This window comes from Scophthalmus maximus, chromosome 3, assembly GCF_022379125.1.
Source record: "Scophthalmus maximus strain ysfricsl-2021 chromosome 3, ASM2237912v1, whole genome shotgun sequence".
Classification (NCBI taxonomy): Eukaryota; Metazoa; Chordata; class Actinopteri; order Pleuronectiformes; family Scophthalmidae; genus Scophthalmus; species Scophthalmus maximus.
In genome coordinates, this window is record NC_061517.1 from 28,965,466 (window position 1) to 28,983,691 (window position 18,226).

At 41.8% G+C, this 18,226-nt stretch overlaps 1 protein-coding gene across 2 annotated transcripts; it reads left to right on the forward strand.

Annotated features, from left to right (window-relative positions):
• The first annotated feature begins 511 nt into the window (after positions 1-511).
• tm9sf4 (transmembrane 9 superfamily protein member 4) lies at positions 512-17,879 on the forward strand. Of its 2 annotated transcripts, none has more exons than XM_035645649.2 (18): positions 512-558; positions 3,278-3,388; positions 3,624-3,723; positions 3,892-4,048; positions 4,534-4,678; positions 5,294-5,417; positions 5,546-5,667; positions 6,258-6,369; positions 7,945-8,015; positions 8,431-8,563; positions 8,886-8,967; positions 9,086-9,161; positions 9,950-10,033; positions 10,457-10,632; positions 10,724-10,787; positions 11,992-12,111; positions 14,348-14,437; positions 15,015-17,879. In XM_035645649.2, exons 1-18 carry the CDS (start codon positions 541-543, stop codon positions 15,162-15,164), a joined length of 1,935 nt encoding a protein of 644 aa, XP_035501542.1. In that variant the 5' UTR covers positions 512-540; the 3' UTR covers positions 15,165-17,879. The 2 variants fall into 2 exon arrangements, with proteins under 2 accessions (XP_035501542.1, XP_035501541.1); XM_035645648.2 differs by lacking the exon at positions 512-558 and adding an exon at positions 616-672.
• Positions 17,880-18,226: the final 347 nt, after the last annotated feature.

Sequence of the window (18,226 nt, forward strand, 5' to 3'; positions counted from 1 at the left end):
GAATCGTGCGATATTGACTATGTCAGCGTTGCTTTGACACACGTTACATAAAGACCTGATATGTTACAATATTGATTCAATGCCCAGCACTGTACATACATTCATAAGGTTAGGAATATTTTTGTGTTTTTTCTATATCAATAGAAATATTTTGTTAGATGCTTGGTGCAATGCGACTGTGATGCAAATGTGAAAATAAAGTGCTTTGGAAAACAATGATTATTGATCCAAATGTGTATTTGTACAACGGCGTTGCCATGTTTACTGAGATTTTAGTTTCATATGAAGTTCATACGTTTGTCTGTGGGAATTAAATGTAAGCTCGGGAAAAAACGAATTATCCAAATATGATAGTTAATATAAATCATGTTCTGGCCTGTCATTCAAATGACGAAGGGAATATTTTTGATAACATTATCATGTACTTGTATTCCAAGTAATTTGACTTTCAGGTGCATTTCTGGGTGCGTCCCGATAACCCCCCCTCCCCTCATCGACAACCGATACCTCCCGCGACGTCACCAATGACACGTATTCAAAATGGCGGCCGCGGCTATGGTGAGTGGCAAAAGCGAACTCTTTTTCTTCAAACTACACATCGCTGACACTGTCCTCACGTTAACCCGGACAATGCGCCGCGGTCGTGGCGGGCTGGAAGCGACCCCGCGGCCGGTAAACGTCATTTGAATGGTTTGACTGGGCGCAGATTCACGGGAGTTCCGCTGCGGTTCGGATGTTGACGATCTGGCTAACTGCTGACCGGAGTTAGCCAAGTTAGCTAATGTCGCCTAGCTTAATTGTCGGCGAGCTGTGGCTGTAGAAACCGCTTCTTTGCGATTCGTCTGTGATGTTCAAGTGGCCCGAGAGAGGATCGATAAACACGCGCGCTGCTTTCGGCCTGTCATGCGCCCTACGGCCGGGAGAAATCAGGGAGCCCAACTTTCACTTCGCGTTAGCCGCTAGCAGCCGTGGCGGACAGCGTCCGATCGGGGGGGGGGGGGGGGGTGTTGGGAGTGGGAAGAGCAGAAATATGTCGAGACAACGGCGGCGGATGAGCGACGAAGTACGACCACGACAGAGGGATCGTGTTTTGTTTTTTGACAAACACAACTGTCGCTGAAGTCGGTAGCCACGCTTTGCTAACTTGCCCCGGTGCAAAACAACCAATCGATAGTGTCAATGAGACGTTGGCTCCCCGTGTTGGTCGTGTGTCGCCCCACAGTGGTAAACACAGGGTCGTAATCAGGCTTTTGTCCAACCTGCACCTGCTTCATGTGCGGGATGGTTGACTCGCCACAAAACAAATCTTTCCTCCCTGGTGTCAGTTGTATGCTGATGGTCCGCAGCTGGTATCGTGGAGGCCCCCAGGAGCTGTGCTTTTGTCACACGCCCTCTGGCAAACATGGGTGTGGATTTCATTTCGAAGTCTTTGTCTTAGGCTCCCTGCTAATAAAACTTCCGCTGCCGAAATCACCTGGGCGACAGATGGATGCTCGCGCGCCCCCCCCCCCCCAGCTTTTGAACCCCGTGACGTCCCTCAGCGTCCGCGGCCCATGACCTGCGCGACTTTGAACATCTGCCGCGACCGGTCGGGGTGAATCTTCGCAGATCTCCTCTTACAGGAGCAGTAGCAGACGTGCAGCTGTGCCATAGTGTTTTCATTAGGGTAAAAAAACAACAACATGTCAGCGGAATATTCATTGAGTGCCTTAGACATATCAGTATAATCTTCCCCGCTCAATCATTAAGTTGTTGGCAAAGGTTGTTTGACTCGATGACGATAAACTTCAGTGAAATGTTATAGTTCTGGTGTGGTGTCAGAGGAAAAAGCCTGGGTCCGTGTGCATTTTCATGTGACACCTCTTCCGCACAAAAAGAAACATGATTGCAAGCGAGGTATAAACCTGTTCCAGAAAAAGCAGTGTTTCCCTTACCATTGAATTGGGGGGGGGGATCGCCCCGCCTGAAAAGTCAAATTAATTTTAGTAAAAAAAAATAAACAAATGCTGCACGGTGGTGTAGTGGTTAGCGCTTTCGCCTCGCAGCAAGAAGGTTCTGGGTTCGAATCCCGGTTCAACCAGGGCCTTTTTGTTTGGAGTTTGCATGTTCGCCCCGTGTATGCTTGGGTTCTCTCCGGGTTCTCCGGCTTCCTCCCACAGTCCAAAGACATGCAGAATGGGGATAGGTTCATTGGAGACTCTAAATTGACCGTAGGTGTGAATGTGAGAGTGAATGGTTGTCCGTCTCTGTATGTGGCCCTGCGATAGGCTGGCGACCTGTCCAGGGTGAACCCCGCCTCTCGCCCAATGTTAGCTGGGATTGGCTCCAGCCCCCCCGCGACCCTTAAATGGATAAAGCGGAAGACGATGAATGAAAATAAACAAATGTTTATAAATATTTTTGTATTTTACATATAATGCCAAGCAGAAGTCATTTCGGGTCACTTTACTTATACATCTTATTCCTCATTCCTGTATAAAAGATTGGGGATGAAACTTAACGTGATTTGTGAAACCTAACCCTAATCCCCCCCCCACCACCACCCCACCACCCCAAACCAGTAAACCTAGGGGAAACACTGAAGAGTATTACACGTTTCTATGTCGGCAATTTAGGGCTGATATGATAACTTTTATAGTCGATACCAAGGCCATTGGAATATCATGATTCTCCATACATACCATAGCAAGTAGATAACAACAGTGGGTCACACACACACACACACACACACACACACACACACACACACACACACACACACACCATGTAATCAATGTGCAAGAGGTAGTTTGAATTTAAAACAAGGTGACAGACCAATTTTGTGAAAACATTCATTCAAACAGCATCCATTATATTTTGACGTACTGTAATGACAGCAGCCTGTTGCTACGTTAGCCTGAACAAGATGAGCATATTCTGTGGAGCACTATTACAAACGGACACCAATTTGCATTGCAATTTGTAAACGGTAACCGTTAAAATTTCAGTATATGAACATTATGATGACATGTCTTTATTTTGTACCTTATGATCTGCCTCAAATGAAAAATATCTCCCTATGTCTACTGCCCCTCTTCTCTTTTTCTTGAAGCTCAGCATGGTTTACACCTCTTTATCAACAAATGCACAGTATTTGCAATTACTGAATTATTATTATTATTATCTAAGTTATTGTGTATTTTTGTGGCGTGATATTATTTCATGTTTAAAATCTTTTTGTCAATTTTATTTTGCGTGCGTGCGTGGTAAAATGTGATGGTGTGTGTGTGTTTTGCAGGAGACGTGGTGGGCCTTGCTGCTGTTGTCCTTGTTGCCTGTGGGGCGGCCGTTCTATGTCCCTGGAGTCGCTCCACGGGACTTCCGCGACGCAGAGACAGTAGATATTAAGGTGAGACTTAAATTGATTTGATCAACATTTTGCAGATTAGCGGGAACATTATGATATGGTTGGTTTTTTTGTTTGCTACCAGTTCCTTGCCTCACAGAGGTTCTGTGAACCCAGCTGGAGTCTTTCTTGTGGAATTTCCATCCCTAGTTACCAGTGTCATGCACATCAAGTCGTTGTGATTGTAGTTTTCCATATCACTGTGCAGTGTCTGTCAGTCAGGTGATTTGTTTTTCAGGCAGTGAAGCTGACCAGCTCCCGGACCCAGCTTCCTTATGAATACTACTCCCTCCCTTTCTGTAAGCCAGAATCTGTGTTCTACAAGGGAGAGAACCTGGGTAAGTGGGTAGCTGCAGGCATGTGTGGAATGCGGTCTGTGAAGTTTCTATACATTTATCACTTAATTTGACCTGATCCTAATCTGGAAAGGCAAATCACCACAGCCCGCTGAAGTTGAACAACACGTTTATTCATTATTAATATGTCTTCATCATTCTCTCTTGTAGGTGAGGTTTTACGCGGGGACCGTATTGTGAACACCCAGTACAATGTTGAGATGAACAAAGACAAGAAATGTGAGATGATGTGCAGCAAGAAAAAGCTCAGCGTACAAGAGAGCAAGCTGGTTGCTGAGCGAATCCAGGAGGAGTACTACGTTCACCTGTGAGCATGCATTTGTCCCCCCAGGGGGAATCATTTTTTCAAGGGCAAGAGAGTTTGACAGTCCGGCAAGCCACACTTGTAAACTTGGTTTAGTAAAAGATCTCTCTCAAAATTTGGCTATGGTGTGTTTTGCTTGTAACAAGCAGTATTCAGGCATTTTCTTATCATCCTTGCTTAGTAGGCAGTTTTCAGGAAAAATTCTGATATTCAAAACTTCCAACCGGAAAGTCTGGATACTCGGGCAGCCCCATTGCCAATGAAGTAGAGTACATTTTTTCCACATTTAACACACATCAGGGCTGTGTATTGGGATCACATTTATTTAACATGGTTGGTCTTATATGATGTCTCATTAACCATTTAAATTTGATTAATTTAAAATGGCTCTGTGTTCGGCAGAAACACCGGTTTCTTTAGCATTTATGGCTTCTCTTTTTTTAATGTTCATCATACAAACTAATGGAACACCTCGCTGTGCCTTTCAGTATCGCAGACAACCTGCCAGTTGCAACCAGGTTGGAGTTTTACCCCAACAGAGAGGCAGGAGGTGAGGAGGAGCAGAAGAAGGATGTGGTGAAAGACATCCAGTTTGAGCATGGCTACAGACTGGGCTTCGTCGATAACAACAAGGTAGATATTCTACAGCATCGTCCTCTCTTGAACACATTGTTTGTTTTGTATTTTGCAATATTTAAATCTAGATGTGATGAAAGTTATTGGGTGGTTTGTCACATCTGATCAAACTACTTCAATGCAAGTGACTTGAAGATTGAACCTCTTATGAATATTACTGAATGAGTTGTTGTTTTCCAAACTTCAACTTTGATAGATTGTTTAGGGTTAGGGTTTTTTTCATTTCCAGGGTAAATGAAACAAAACTTCTGAAAATTCATCCACTGATAATTAGATTATAGAAATAAAATGAAATGTCAGATGTCTAGGGTAATGTTTGTGTCTGAATGAAGACACAAGGAGTTATCCTACATGTGCATCCACAGACTAACCTCACTGTAACTATTTTAAGTACAGCCTTTTGTTGAAAATGTCCTGGTCATGTTCCGGATCAAGACACTTATTGAAACCAAAGGGGACTCGGTTACTCAGGCAGAAACACATGTCTTTTTTTATTTGCACTTTTTGAAAATAAAATGTGGAAAACAATGAGTGTGAATATAACAACAGTGCGAGAACCGCAGCCGAAGTCAGCTAATTTTTGTCTTGCCCCTTCTCTTCTGTCCCTCACAGTTTTATCTGCACAACCACCTTTCCTTCATCCTGTACTTCCACAGGGAGAAGGTGGAAGAGGGTGAACTTCATGACTACAGGGTGGTGCGATTTGAGGTCGTACCCCAAAGTGTAAAAGTAGACGGTATGTGTCAACCCACGGTGATTAAACACTATCGTTGCCTCCAAACGTAAAGTCTGCAAAAGTCCGTAAGACAAATGCTGTCATCGCTGACTTCTCATGGCACTTCATCTACATTTATCTATACCCAGATCTGAAAGCAGTGGAAAAAGAGAAGACTTGCACCTTGCCCGAAGCCAGTGGCTCCGCCCCCCAGGAGGTTGACCCGACCAAAGAGAACGAGGTTCTCTTCACCTACTCTGTCCACTGGGAGGTCAGTGACTTGAAACATCTTGTTACCAGGAGTCAGACCAATCAGTAAATACCCCCGGATAAATTTGCGAGAACGCAATATTTTAGGAACGACTGAGGGGATTTCTTAAAAATTTTGAACACGTTCACTGGGACTCAAAGAGTAACTGATTACATTTGTGTTGAAGGTCTGTTTTGTCCATATGTCAAGAATGCCAATGTCAATTATGACAAAATACACTTATAAATACCTTTTATTAGATTCCCTCAAAGTCTTCACTACACATCTACAGTTAGTTGGTCCGTCTATACGTACACGATATCTCAGGAACGGCTTTCTTACAGTACTTGGACTTGGAGGATGTAATTGTTGTAATTTGGTAGTCAAAGGTCACAGCCACTGTGACCTCACTAAACATGTACTAAACAAGAATTCATACACTAATAATGGACGGATGGATCATGATCTTTAACACAACCTCAAAGCCAAATTGAATTTCCATGCACCAAGGTCAAATGATAAAATTCCTTTTCAAGCTGCTGAGTTTTCTAGGATGTGGAGTTATAAAGTGTGGAAGAGGGACTGCTGACCTTGTCGTCTCCCATGTGTAGGAGAGCGAGGTGAAGTGGGCGTCTCGATGGGACACGTACCTGACCATGAGCGATGTCCAGATTCACTGGTTCTCCATCGTCAACTCTGTGGTCGTCGTGTTCTTCCTGTCCGGTACGTCCAGTTTGTTACTAATTGCTGCTCAGTTCAACTGTCATCCCTTAAATGTCTTCAAACAATACAGTAAAGAACTGTGGGTGATCAGGTCCGTGGACTCTGTATGGTGTCCAGGATGGGTCAGAATACTGTAAAGTCTAATTCTAAATAGAAATAACAGTTTGTTGTTTTTTTTTTTAAATCAGTCCATTAAATTAAAACAAAACAAAAAGTAATCTGAATACTTTTGTACGACAGAATATAAGGGCACTCTTGATGGGGAAAAATCAGAAATTCCGACAAGGTTGTAATATTATGAGAATCAAGTTGTAATTTAATTTACATACATATTACAGGAGTCAAGTCAAAATTTGATTAGAAAAATGTCAGAACATTTCGAGAAGAAGAAAAAAGAAAAATTTGACCAGCGTCCTCATTTTAACGGTTGTGTATGGCGGCGCCATTTGTTTTGTTTTCGATTTCGGCACACACACACACAACCGACAGCTAGGGGGCCGTGACGAAATATTCACAGTTTTTTACAAAACGTGTATTGTTTTGGAATCGCTTACTGCCCTTTTAAGTATAAATTAACAAGAGGCTCCACATTCCTCATGTTAATGTAGGCTGATCTCCAGATGTTCCCCATCAAAAACCACACGCTGCCTAAAAGCTAGTTGTTATTCTCGTAATATTAAGACTTTGTCTTGTAAAATCACAACTTTATTCTTGTGATATTATGACCCTTTTCCCACCTAAGATTATTATTGTCCCTTTAAGTGGCCATTAAAGGTGTTGTGTTTTGGATATGGCACATTATACTAAAAATAGAAATAGCCCCAAATTTTCTCTAGAAACATATTTATCTATCTTCAATGCAAATTAATGCATTTTGCATATTCAGTCTTTGCATGTTAGCATGTGCCATCTCAACCATTTTCCTCCTAACTGCTGCCACAGACGCAAATGAGCTGAGGAGCACAGTGTGAAAGTGGTAGGAACAAAATTCAAGCTAAAGCAAAACAAAAAGCCAAAAAAGTTAAATACATGCCACTTTTTTTTGTTTGCTGTTTACTGAGAAGGAAACTTAACTCAAAAATGTTTCTTAAGATTTATATACGGCAACAGCTTTATTTTTTTCTTGCACAAATTGTACTGGACGTAGACGTTCTTGGGTTGCACATTTTTTAAGTCGAAGGACTTGTTTTTAACCACTTCACAAAGTGTAGCACTTGTTGAAGAAACACACGAATGACGTGCTTTTCATGAGTTAATATATTGAGGGGGAAATCATTTGAAAATGTCATCAGATAATGTTGACAATCTCTTTACAATTCTGAATTTCCCCTATGGGGGATCAATAAAGGTTCTTCTCATCTAATCTTAATTTCACTTTTTATCAAATGTGGTCTGATTATAGTAACACATTTTTTTAATCTGAAAACATATTCCAGATGAAATGAAATCCATTACAACCCAATCCTGATTATGTGACATAATACCCCAAAAATGTAATCGATAGTTTGATGACAGCATTTAAAGTGTAGAGATTTTCATTTTTCTTGCTGACTGACGTGTTTCTCGTGCTCTCAGGGATTCTGAGTATGATCATCATCAGGACCCTGAGGAAGGACATCGCTAACTACAACAGAGAAGATGACATAGTAAGAAAACACCCACTAGGACTGGGCAATAAAACTATGGCAATAAATTCCAGGATAAAATGTTCTTCGGTAGCAATATTAAAACATGTTCAGTATAAATCAATATAATGACAGCTATAATACAAATTGTTTTGAATGTTTCACTTTTAAGCTGGTGTTTGTCTTCTTCTGCCCATAAAGAAGAATTTGAAGCCACAATTATCTGTCTGGTTTCCTCTAAATCTAATGATTTTACATTTATCATGATAATTATCGATATGAAATTCTTTCGCCTGGTTTTCAACAGGTCTATGATAAGCTGTATAGATCCGAGTGAATTAGTTTTATTATAAATGATTTTAGTGTTAATGGAAGTAGACTTACATTGTTGATGTTCATTTGAGCGGCTGATCTCATTTCATTCCTCCCTGAGCAGGAGGACACCATGGAGGAGTCGGGCTGGAAGAACGTTCATGGCGACGTCTTCAGGCCGCCTCAGTATCCCATGATCCTCAGCTCTCTACTGGGCTCGGGGATCCAGCTCTTCTGCATGATCCTCATCGTCATCTGTGAGTGTTTCTCTTTCATTGGTTCCTTTGCAGATGCTAACGGTGCACGTTTCTCCTTCAGCCACAAGGCTCTGCATGCCACCGCCACAGGTCGGTCACGAGGTGAACGAATCTCTGCTCTGAAACATCAGTGTTTCTGTAGTTTGACCAACCTCAAACAGAGGTTGTTATCAGATCAATACATTCAGTTGATTAACTGTTAAGTTCTGATTAAGGAACTTCAGTTTGAATCAAGTAACTATTGAAAAACCAGACGGAGCATTGATTGTTGGTGTAATGTGTGAAACATTAATTCATGTGTGTTTTCCTGTGTTTGTCTTAGTTGTTGCAATGTTGGGCATGTTGTCTCCATCCAGCAGAGGGGCCTTGATGACCACTGCTTGCTTCCTTTTCATGTTCATGGGGTAAGAGCCACATTCATCTCTCTGATCGCCACGACGACAATCCCAGAAAGGCCCCTTTTCCAATCAGTGCATTTCTTTAACTGTACACTGCTTTCTCCTGTTGGTGTGTTTCTTCCAGTGTGTTTGGTGGCTACTTTGCTGGCAGACTGTACCGCACACTGAAGGGTCATCGCTGGAGGAAAGGAGCATTTTGTGTGAGTTGGTGATCCATGAAATCAGCAATGTGGGAAAAAAAATGACCCCTCATAATAAAATTAAAAATGAACTACAATTTAAACAACAGTTAATGTCAAGAACAATAGGTAATATAGAGAGATAAAGAAGATATCTGGGAAAACAAGTTATGGGAGGTAAATCAACGTCGAGAAAAAATAAAAACATAGTTGAAATGAATTCAAAGCAAAACCATAAATGCAAAGTTTTGAGCAGTTTCTCAGATGTATCAACAGAGAGTTGCTTCTGTGGTCTGGTGGGATTATGTTCCAAATGTTTGGTGGAGAAAGCCACGGTCAGTAAAGCCAGTGAGCAGTTTGGAACATACCCCGACAGACGATCTGAATGATAAATCGGTGTCTGGACATTGTTGACTTTAAAAACAATCAAAACAGTAAGGGTGCACAGTGCCCTAAATATGCCTGATTTGTTTTCATCAAGATTTAAGAATTATTTCCTGGAAAATCTGTGCAAATGTCCACCAAAAAAATCAAACCAAAAAAATGTCACGAGTTGTTTATTGGCCAATGTCCCATCCTTCCACCAAGTGTTGTGGAAATCCGTTCTGTATTTTTTGTGTAATCCTGCTGACAAATCGAAACAAACCAAAGTAATTATTGTTCAGTAAAAGAATCCCCCATATAACTTATTTTTTTAATGCAAACCCAATGTTTGTTTAGATGTGTAAATGAAGGAGCATATTACAATTGGTGTCACTGTAAACAAAAAGCCTGAGCTTGTCTTTGTCTGGTCTCTCTTCCTGCTGTAGACAGCAACTTTGTATCCTGCAGTGGTTTTTGGAATTTGCTTCATCCTAAACTGTTTCATCTGGGGAGAACACTCCTCTGGGGCGGTGAGTCTCATGCCTCGGACACACACAACCACACAACGTTTAGGCTTTCACGTAGATTATGAAACGACCGACCTTGAAGGTTCATTATTATACTGTAATAGAATTTGATAATAGTTGAAACAGATCACTTGTAAGGCATTGCCTAGATTTTCTCCTCTTAGAATGTTAACGTGAGACTGCAACTTTTGAGAGAAGAAATACAAAACATACTTTATAAAATCTTGAGCTTCATCTCCAAAGTAATCCAGGAAGTAAATACACCATCATTTTAATGTTTATTTCAGAGCATCTTGTGAACTATTATCCAATTCACTCCAAACTTAGAGCACTTAGGTGGTCGGTTTAACGTCACGTTCAAATTGAAAACGTGTTAGTACACTGACATGGACTGTGAAACGTTTTGCTCTATCCCAACCACATCAGGTTCCGTTCACCACCATGCTGGCCCTGCTGTGCATGTGGTTTGGTATTTCCATGCCCCTGGTCTACCTGGGCTACTACTTTGGCTTCCGCAAACAGCCCTATGATAACCCAGTGCGCACCAACCAGATCCCTCGGCAGGTCCCGGAGCAGCGCTGGTACATGAACAAGTTTGTCGGGTGAGTGTTGAACCATGACGCGTGCAGGGTTTTAGCTTTTGAGTTGAGGCGTGCTCTCTTGTCTTACGAATATTTCTTTTCTCTCCTCTAGAATCCTGATGGCTGGGATCCTGCCGTTTGGTGCCATGTTCATCGAGCTCTTCTTCATTTTCAGTGTGAGTGCAACTGTTCTATCTATCGGATCTATCTTGCGATCAGTTCAAAACCACATCAGCTCTTCTTTCAGTGCCTCGCAGAACATAAGTAATTCGGGGCGCATGGTAAACCGGTTCCGTCACCAAGGTCACATTCTGCCACAACATTGATTTTGCCATACCTTACATTACCATGCAAAACACACGTTTTGGTTTTAGGGCACACACAGCCGGTGTCAACAGGTAGATTTGACGACTGGGTCATCGTCAGTGGATGTCCAGTTTACCGGTAGACATTACTCGGAGAGTGAGTTTCAGCTTCCGGTGGAAGCCAACAGCCTGCAGCAGCTAGCTACAAAACTTGCCTTCCGCACAGCGTCTTGCATAATATTGGAAGTCTGTTAAGGTTAATGGAAAGCACCGCAGCCAGGCGTCCTTCCCTGCCCTTCAGTCGCCCAATGGGAAGCCATTGCAACTGATGATTTTTTTGGTGATTTTGGAACTTTCTGAACTGTGTCGACATCAAAGATGGAAAACGTGAACATCAAGGCACCACTGCACCCGGGGAGCTTCTATTAATACCAAACCCTATATCCTGAGACAATACCTTTTTACTGTAAGCGTCTTTGTGGATTTGGAAAAGCACGATATAAATGTGATGTATTATTATTATTATTACTGTGGTGGATGTAGGGATGATACAGTCAGGAAAGTGAGAGGGGACATCTTTAGTCTTTTTGAACAGACCCCACCAGCCAAACATTCCTGGAACACGAGGCCAAACTCATGTGTGTAATTGTCTGTGATGTTGCGTTCACGTGTCCCTTTCCAGGTTTGTCACAGACATTGAAAGTCACATCATGCGTTCCATCCTCTGAAGCAATACTTCTCCCAGAGCGCATAACAACAGTCTGACTGACGAACTCTGACACTGAATCACATCCTCTCATTAACCCACATTGTGATGCTGGTTTCTCCCCCCAGAACACCTGGGCAAGACCTATACCTCATTTTCATTCTTATTTTAACCCAATAAACACGTTTTTTTTTTAATAATTTTGTCTTTCTGGCGATATTTTCTCTTACTTTGCCAGTAGAGTGAATAGAGGTGGAATCATTATAGAGATATAATACTATCACCAACTATCACTGGTGTGAAGTTGGCTGCTCGCACCTCACCTTCACTGACATGTCAACATGTATGTGTGCGTGTCGCCCCCTGCAGGCCATCTGGGAGAATCAGTTCTATTACCTCTTTGGCTTCCTGTTCCTTGTGTTCATCATCTTGGTGGTCTCCTGCTCTCAGATCAGCATCGTCATGGTTTACTTCCAGCTCTGTGCAGAGGTGAGTTCATTGAGACCAGGTCTAAATAAACACATGTACCATTAGCGTTGTAATTTTGCTGCTTGATCTGAGCATTCAAGGGATCCTGATGCCTGAACAAATAAAGTACATGTCACAATAATGTTGACGACATTTCTGGGTTGCACAAGTTGCCCTGAAAATTACAACAGACTAGCGAAGACATGTGGTGACTTAGATAAAAGCCTGAAAGGTGCTAAACACTGAGGTTTATAGATTAAAAAAAAATAAAATTAAGTATTTGTGCCTTAAGAGGGAGAACAAATTAGATGAATTCCTCACATCCAAAAAGAAGCATCTCAAAATATGTCCTCATTGGAGTTTATCACTATTTTATAGAGCATGAAGAAACCCATACTTGTAGAACCCAATATTGTGATAATTTCCAAATAATGTAATAACTACCAATAATCTAAAACACATTTCAACTTGTCCTTATTCTCAAATAAGCAAAACAATACTTTTCTGTAATAATATAAAAAGTGAAGAGCCACCTGCTACAATTCCATCAAATACTATATTTCCAACTATAAATCCTTATTCTGCATTGAGTATTATGTACAGTTTCATATACCAGAACCAAACACTTACATACACCACCGCCTTCTCTTTCTGTTTATTTGCTGATGAATCATACCACCATGTAGCCTAGATATTAATGGGATATGAATATAAAGACATTTTGGTTTCGAAAATAAAGGCAGCTCAGCGTGGTCACATGATGTATGTGGATGTTTTTCAAATTGAGGTTAATCCTGATTAATCTGGGCTCACCTTCGCCATGTGCAAATGTATTATTTCATCTTATTGGAAAAGATAATGGGGGGGGGGTTTGAAATGTTAGAGACCTTTCTAGTCAGACTAACAGTACAGGATGCAGAGTAGCGCCCTACCCCTATGAGCCTCTATCCGCGCTTGTTGCAGTTCCCATCTTTGACCACTAGAGGATATAAGTCGACTGTGAGGCGCTGAGGTCTCCTGCCCAAATATTGTGACACTAAATTGACACAGAATCACTGAAATTACTATTTTAACTTTCAAAAGTCAATCCCATATGGGTTTATCAGAGGACTTTGATTTAATACCCACATCTATACACTGTTATGTCCGCCTGACTTCTTGTGGTTTCTACCATAGAACAATGGCAGTGCACTGTGCAGCACTGCAAATTAAAACTGCTTATTTTGAAATAATGTCTTATTGTTATTACAATATTGGGAAATTATTATATTATTGGTTCTGCAAAAATAAGGTTAACCCAAGAATGTAATAACCTTGCACCAATGTAATACTTTATTACATTTTAATTACATTTTGATGCCGCTATTTGGATATTTTTATTACATTATTGTGAAATTATTACATTATTGGTTCTAAAAAAAAAGGTTAACCCAATAATGTAGTAACCTCCCATCAATGTAATACTTTTTTACATTTTAATTACATTGTTGATGGAGATATGTGGAGTTTATATATTAAATTGTTAATAGTTATTAAATTATTGTTTCTGAAAACCTAAGGTTAACCCAATAATGTAATAACCTCCCGTCAATGTAATACTTTATTACATTTTAATTACATTTTTGATGTAGATGTGGAGAGATTTTTATTACATTATTGGTTCTGCAAAAATAAGTTAACCCAATAATGTAATAATCTCCCGTCATTTATTACATTATTAATAGTTATTATATTATTGTGGAATTATTACATTATTGGTTCCGAAAAAATAAGGTTAACCCAATTATTTAATTACCTCCCGTCAATGTAATACTTAATAAAAATTTTGATGGAGTTATGTGGAGATTTTTATTACATTATTAATAGTATTACATTATTGTGAAATTATAACATTATTATACAAATACGGTCAACCTGATCATGTATTAACATCCCGGTCATAGGATGATTTTTTATTTTCTTGATACAGAGATTATTAAATTTTATTGGTCAAGACATTTCATGACATTATTGGGAAGTTATTAAATGTTCAGGTTTTTATGACAATTTCTATATTATTGGGTTCTACAAGGTTGAAGAAAGAGCAGTGGCGTCGTTCAAATGTTCAGAGTATTGAAGTGTGATTGAACATGTGGCTGTACAGTCAACAACATTATCCATCAGTGCACGGCTCTCCTGGTCCTACGGTACTTCACCTGTACACATAAACAAGACATCGCGTTCACGCTGTGTCGTCTCTGTCTCTCCTCACTGTCAGGACTACCGCTGGTGGTGGAGGACGCTGCTGGTTTCAGGAGGCTCGGCGTTCTACGTCCTTGTTTACGCTGTCTTCTACTTTATCAACAAGGTAAAATCCCCAGTTGAACCCACGTGACATCAGCAGGACACCTTTTTGCCTGAATCTTTCAAATGTTTGGGAGAAAAAAACCTGTGTCAGTAAACTGGGGCTACGAGCTCCTTCTCAGTGAATATGACCTGGAGACCACATTGCAAAATCCCTAAGATTTAAGGTGAGAGGAGAGAAACGTTCCCCTCCCAGCAGATAGACTCCAGGTCAAGATTTTAGAATGCCCCTATTTTTCAAGATTTAATTGAAATTCAGGCAGATCGCTCTCGCTCGACCTCCCCCCTCCCTAGCCAAGTGAGTTGGCCTTCAGGTAACCTAGATATCAAAAGAGCCACATAGATCCTCCTAAATCCTACACACTGGTCCTTTAAATGGTCCAAAGTGAAGTTACAATTTGAAGCCTTTACTCTGAGAGCTTGACGAAGCCTGTGGTGGGAAGTATTCAGTGACTCAAAAAGGGAACTTGTATGTCTGCTTTCACTTTTGTATATCCACCAAGGTTATGAAAAGTGACCACAAAGGGTTGAAACGGAGCGTATGCTGAAACGTCCCCCTCCTCTTGTTTATTCCTACCCAGCTGGACATTGTGGAATTCATCCCCTCCCTCTTGTACTTCGGCTACACAGCCCTGATGGTGCTGTCCTTCTGGCTGCTCACCGGCACGATCGGCTTCTACGCCGCCTACATGTTCATCAGGAAAATCTACGCCGCAGTCAAGATCGACTGAGTCGTGTCTACCGTCGTTGTTTTTTTCTTTTTTTGCGAGGGGCGGGAGGGTTGATTTTTCTTTTGTTTTTTCGCCACGTTTCTTTTTTTTTTTTTTTTTTTTTTTAAATGTGTTTTTTATAATTCATGTCCTACAAGCACTGACTTGTGTGTAGAGGGAACAAGAGGGGCGTGTTTTTAATGCCGCAACAGTCCCACCCACTGGCGTCATTTGGAAGAACAGCAAGCGGCAGAGCTGAACCAGCTGTTTCACTCCCCCCCATCCCCCTCTCCCTCGCTTCTTCCTCCCTCCTCTCTCTCTGGGACAGCTCCTCAGAGGGGATCCTCCTCTGACGGGACAGTTCACGTCTCCTGCTGTTTTCACCTCGTGCACACAACACGGTGGGCCAAAGCTTGTCAAACGACCGTTTCTGCACATTTCCCTCTTTTGTCTTTTCATTTTGTGTTATGACTCTTAACTTATCCAGGGTTTTTATTTTTGATTCATCTCTGACTTCATTTCTCATCATTATCTCCCGAGAAGCTATTTTCATCTGATTTCTTTACATAAATTCTTAGTCTTTGCTTTTTTCCACTGTCTCTGTTTTCAAATGTGACTTCATGTCAGAGACGTTACGGATCGGGGACGGATCGGGGGGAGGCGTCACTGTGGTTAACGTTGCTAACTTCGTTGTTTCTAACAGATCTGGATGGAAGCTCTGCATTGTAACAGAAGAAAGGATAAATTAAATGTTCTATTATTTTTTACATCAGTTTCCATGTCCTGGTGTGACCATGTAAACCTCCACTATAATCAAAACATTAGCTCCTTCTTACAAATCGGTTGCTCTTTGTCAGAGAATCGCTCCGTTTGTTTTAAACGATGCATAACAGCTCTGAATGATACCGGGAACCCGACGCTCTGAAGCGCCTGGAGTCGGAGGAAAAGGAAAAAGCTGCAGTCGACACTCAAACGACGAGGAGGGACCTGTTGAATTCTGAAAGTCTACAGCACAAAGGCGTGTTTGAAGGTTTTTTCCAGCGGTCACTCGCAGGACGCTCAGTAGCCCGAGCGGTCCCGGGACGCCTGCTGAACTATGCAGTAGTGGAGAGGAGTGCAGAGCGGAGCGGCCGTCTGTGGTGGGGGGATTCCAAAGGACCATTTTGTTGGGAAATATCATGTTTGAATCAAATGTGTGATACTCTTCGTGGGGGGAGAAGAGATTGTTTCTACCGAATGCAGCCGAGGATTGAAATGTGACCCACAGTGTTCTTATTAGATATGTACAGTTAATGTTTCTGTGTAGGCTGACGACGACTCCTCGAATTACTATTGTTTATTTATGTTTTTTCGGCTAAAAGACTTTGAAACGCAATTTTGAAATGTGTGTGGGGCCTGATAAAAATGTGACAAACTGCTCTAATTAACGGCTTCCCATAGAAAACCAATCTATTTTATTTTAGCTAAATTACCTCACATTACATATATATATTTATAAAATCACAGCATACACGTAGTAAAGAAATAATTGTGAAATACACTTATTTGCTTCCTAAATGTGAGTTGAATGACAAAGCCGGTGTCGTTCTCAGAACTCGGGATGAGACCTGGGTACGATGCTGTCGCCCACAGTCAGTCAGCCCAGCATGAGGACTGGGGATATGCCCCCCCCCCCCCCAGCCAGCCTTTATGCTAAAAGAAGCTCTGCCGTTAGACGAGATACGTCCTGCAGAGCACTGACAGTAGTATAATACAGAAATCTCAATTGCAGTTCACCGTAGTTAACGGTTATGTTCGAGAATATTCTGAAGACTGCATTTCAACAGGCAGCACGGATCTGAAAAGAGTTTTATCACTGCCTGTGTACGATCCGCTGAAGCGCTGGCAGTGATTTTTCTTTTTCTTTTTTAAATCAATCTAAAGCTGAAAGGAAACTTAACTAAACCCACACAACGGCCACTCGAGTCGGATTCCTAGCAGACTTCATGGTGACCGTCAGACTGATTTTAGTCAAGTATCAAAATGCTTGTTTTAATACACAATCATAGTGCTATGGCCATTTTTTCCGCACACAAGTGAAGGTGATTTGTTGGTGCGGGGCCAGTGCATGGATCGACCCTGATGCCCCCTCCTCCCTCCGTCAGAGTCAGGCCCACCCAACCACCTGACAAGCGGCTCAGCCAAAAATATTGAAGTTACCCCTGCCACATGCCGGCTCAGTAAAGGGTCAGAGGTGGCCTCAACTCAAATGACTGTTCCCTGGCACAATCATTCCCTTTTATTTTAAATTTATCTCCCACTGCCATCATACACCTCTGTACCGCTGCACCGCCCTCTGCCCTCTACATCACGTCAGAGACACTTGAGCTGCTTTCTTACGTCGAGGCCGACGCTCCTCTCCCATGCTGCTGAAGCGCACACGCCGGGGGAGACTTTTTTTACGGACGGACTTTAAAGTGGCCCGAGTCATGCATGCGTATGTATGATGGAGGGTTTGACAATGTAAATAAAAGAAAAACAGCATTGTGTTTGTTTTGCGTTCTTGCTGTTCGTTGCGCCCTCTGTAATGATTCCGGTCATCGTTTTAGCCAGAAGCATGACGCTCATGATGACTTTCAAAGGAACCAACTTCTGTTACTTTTCTCTCTGTTGCTTTTTTAATTTTTTTTTTTTCAGAATGTCCAACCACAAAATGTACAATGACAAAACAATAAAGTGATGACAAGTTGAATATGATGACAAGCTTACGTTGTGCTTTCCCAAAGGGGGCGGTTCAGCGGATCGTACACGGACAGTTCAGTTTCAGGCTGAAGTACAACTCGGTCTGTAAGAGCTGTGGCACTGGCAGAGCATTTCTTAAAGGGGCAGAAAGTGTGTGGTGCGGTCCGCACCAAATTTTTGGGTCCGGATTACAGAGCCTCGGCTGAGCCGAAAAAAATGGAATATAGAGGGAATATTCGCTGATACTGCCCCTTTAAGGTGTCGGGGGTGTTAAGATGTTTACAAATTGTACTCAGTGTGGTGCAGTCCGCACCATTTTTGGGGGGGTTCTCAATTTACAGAGCATGGACTGCGGTGAAAAA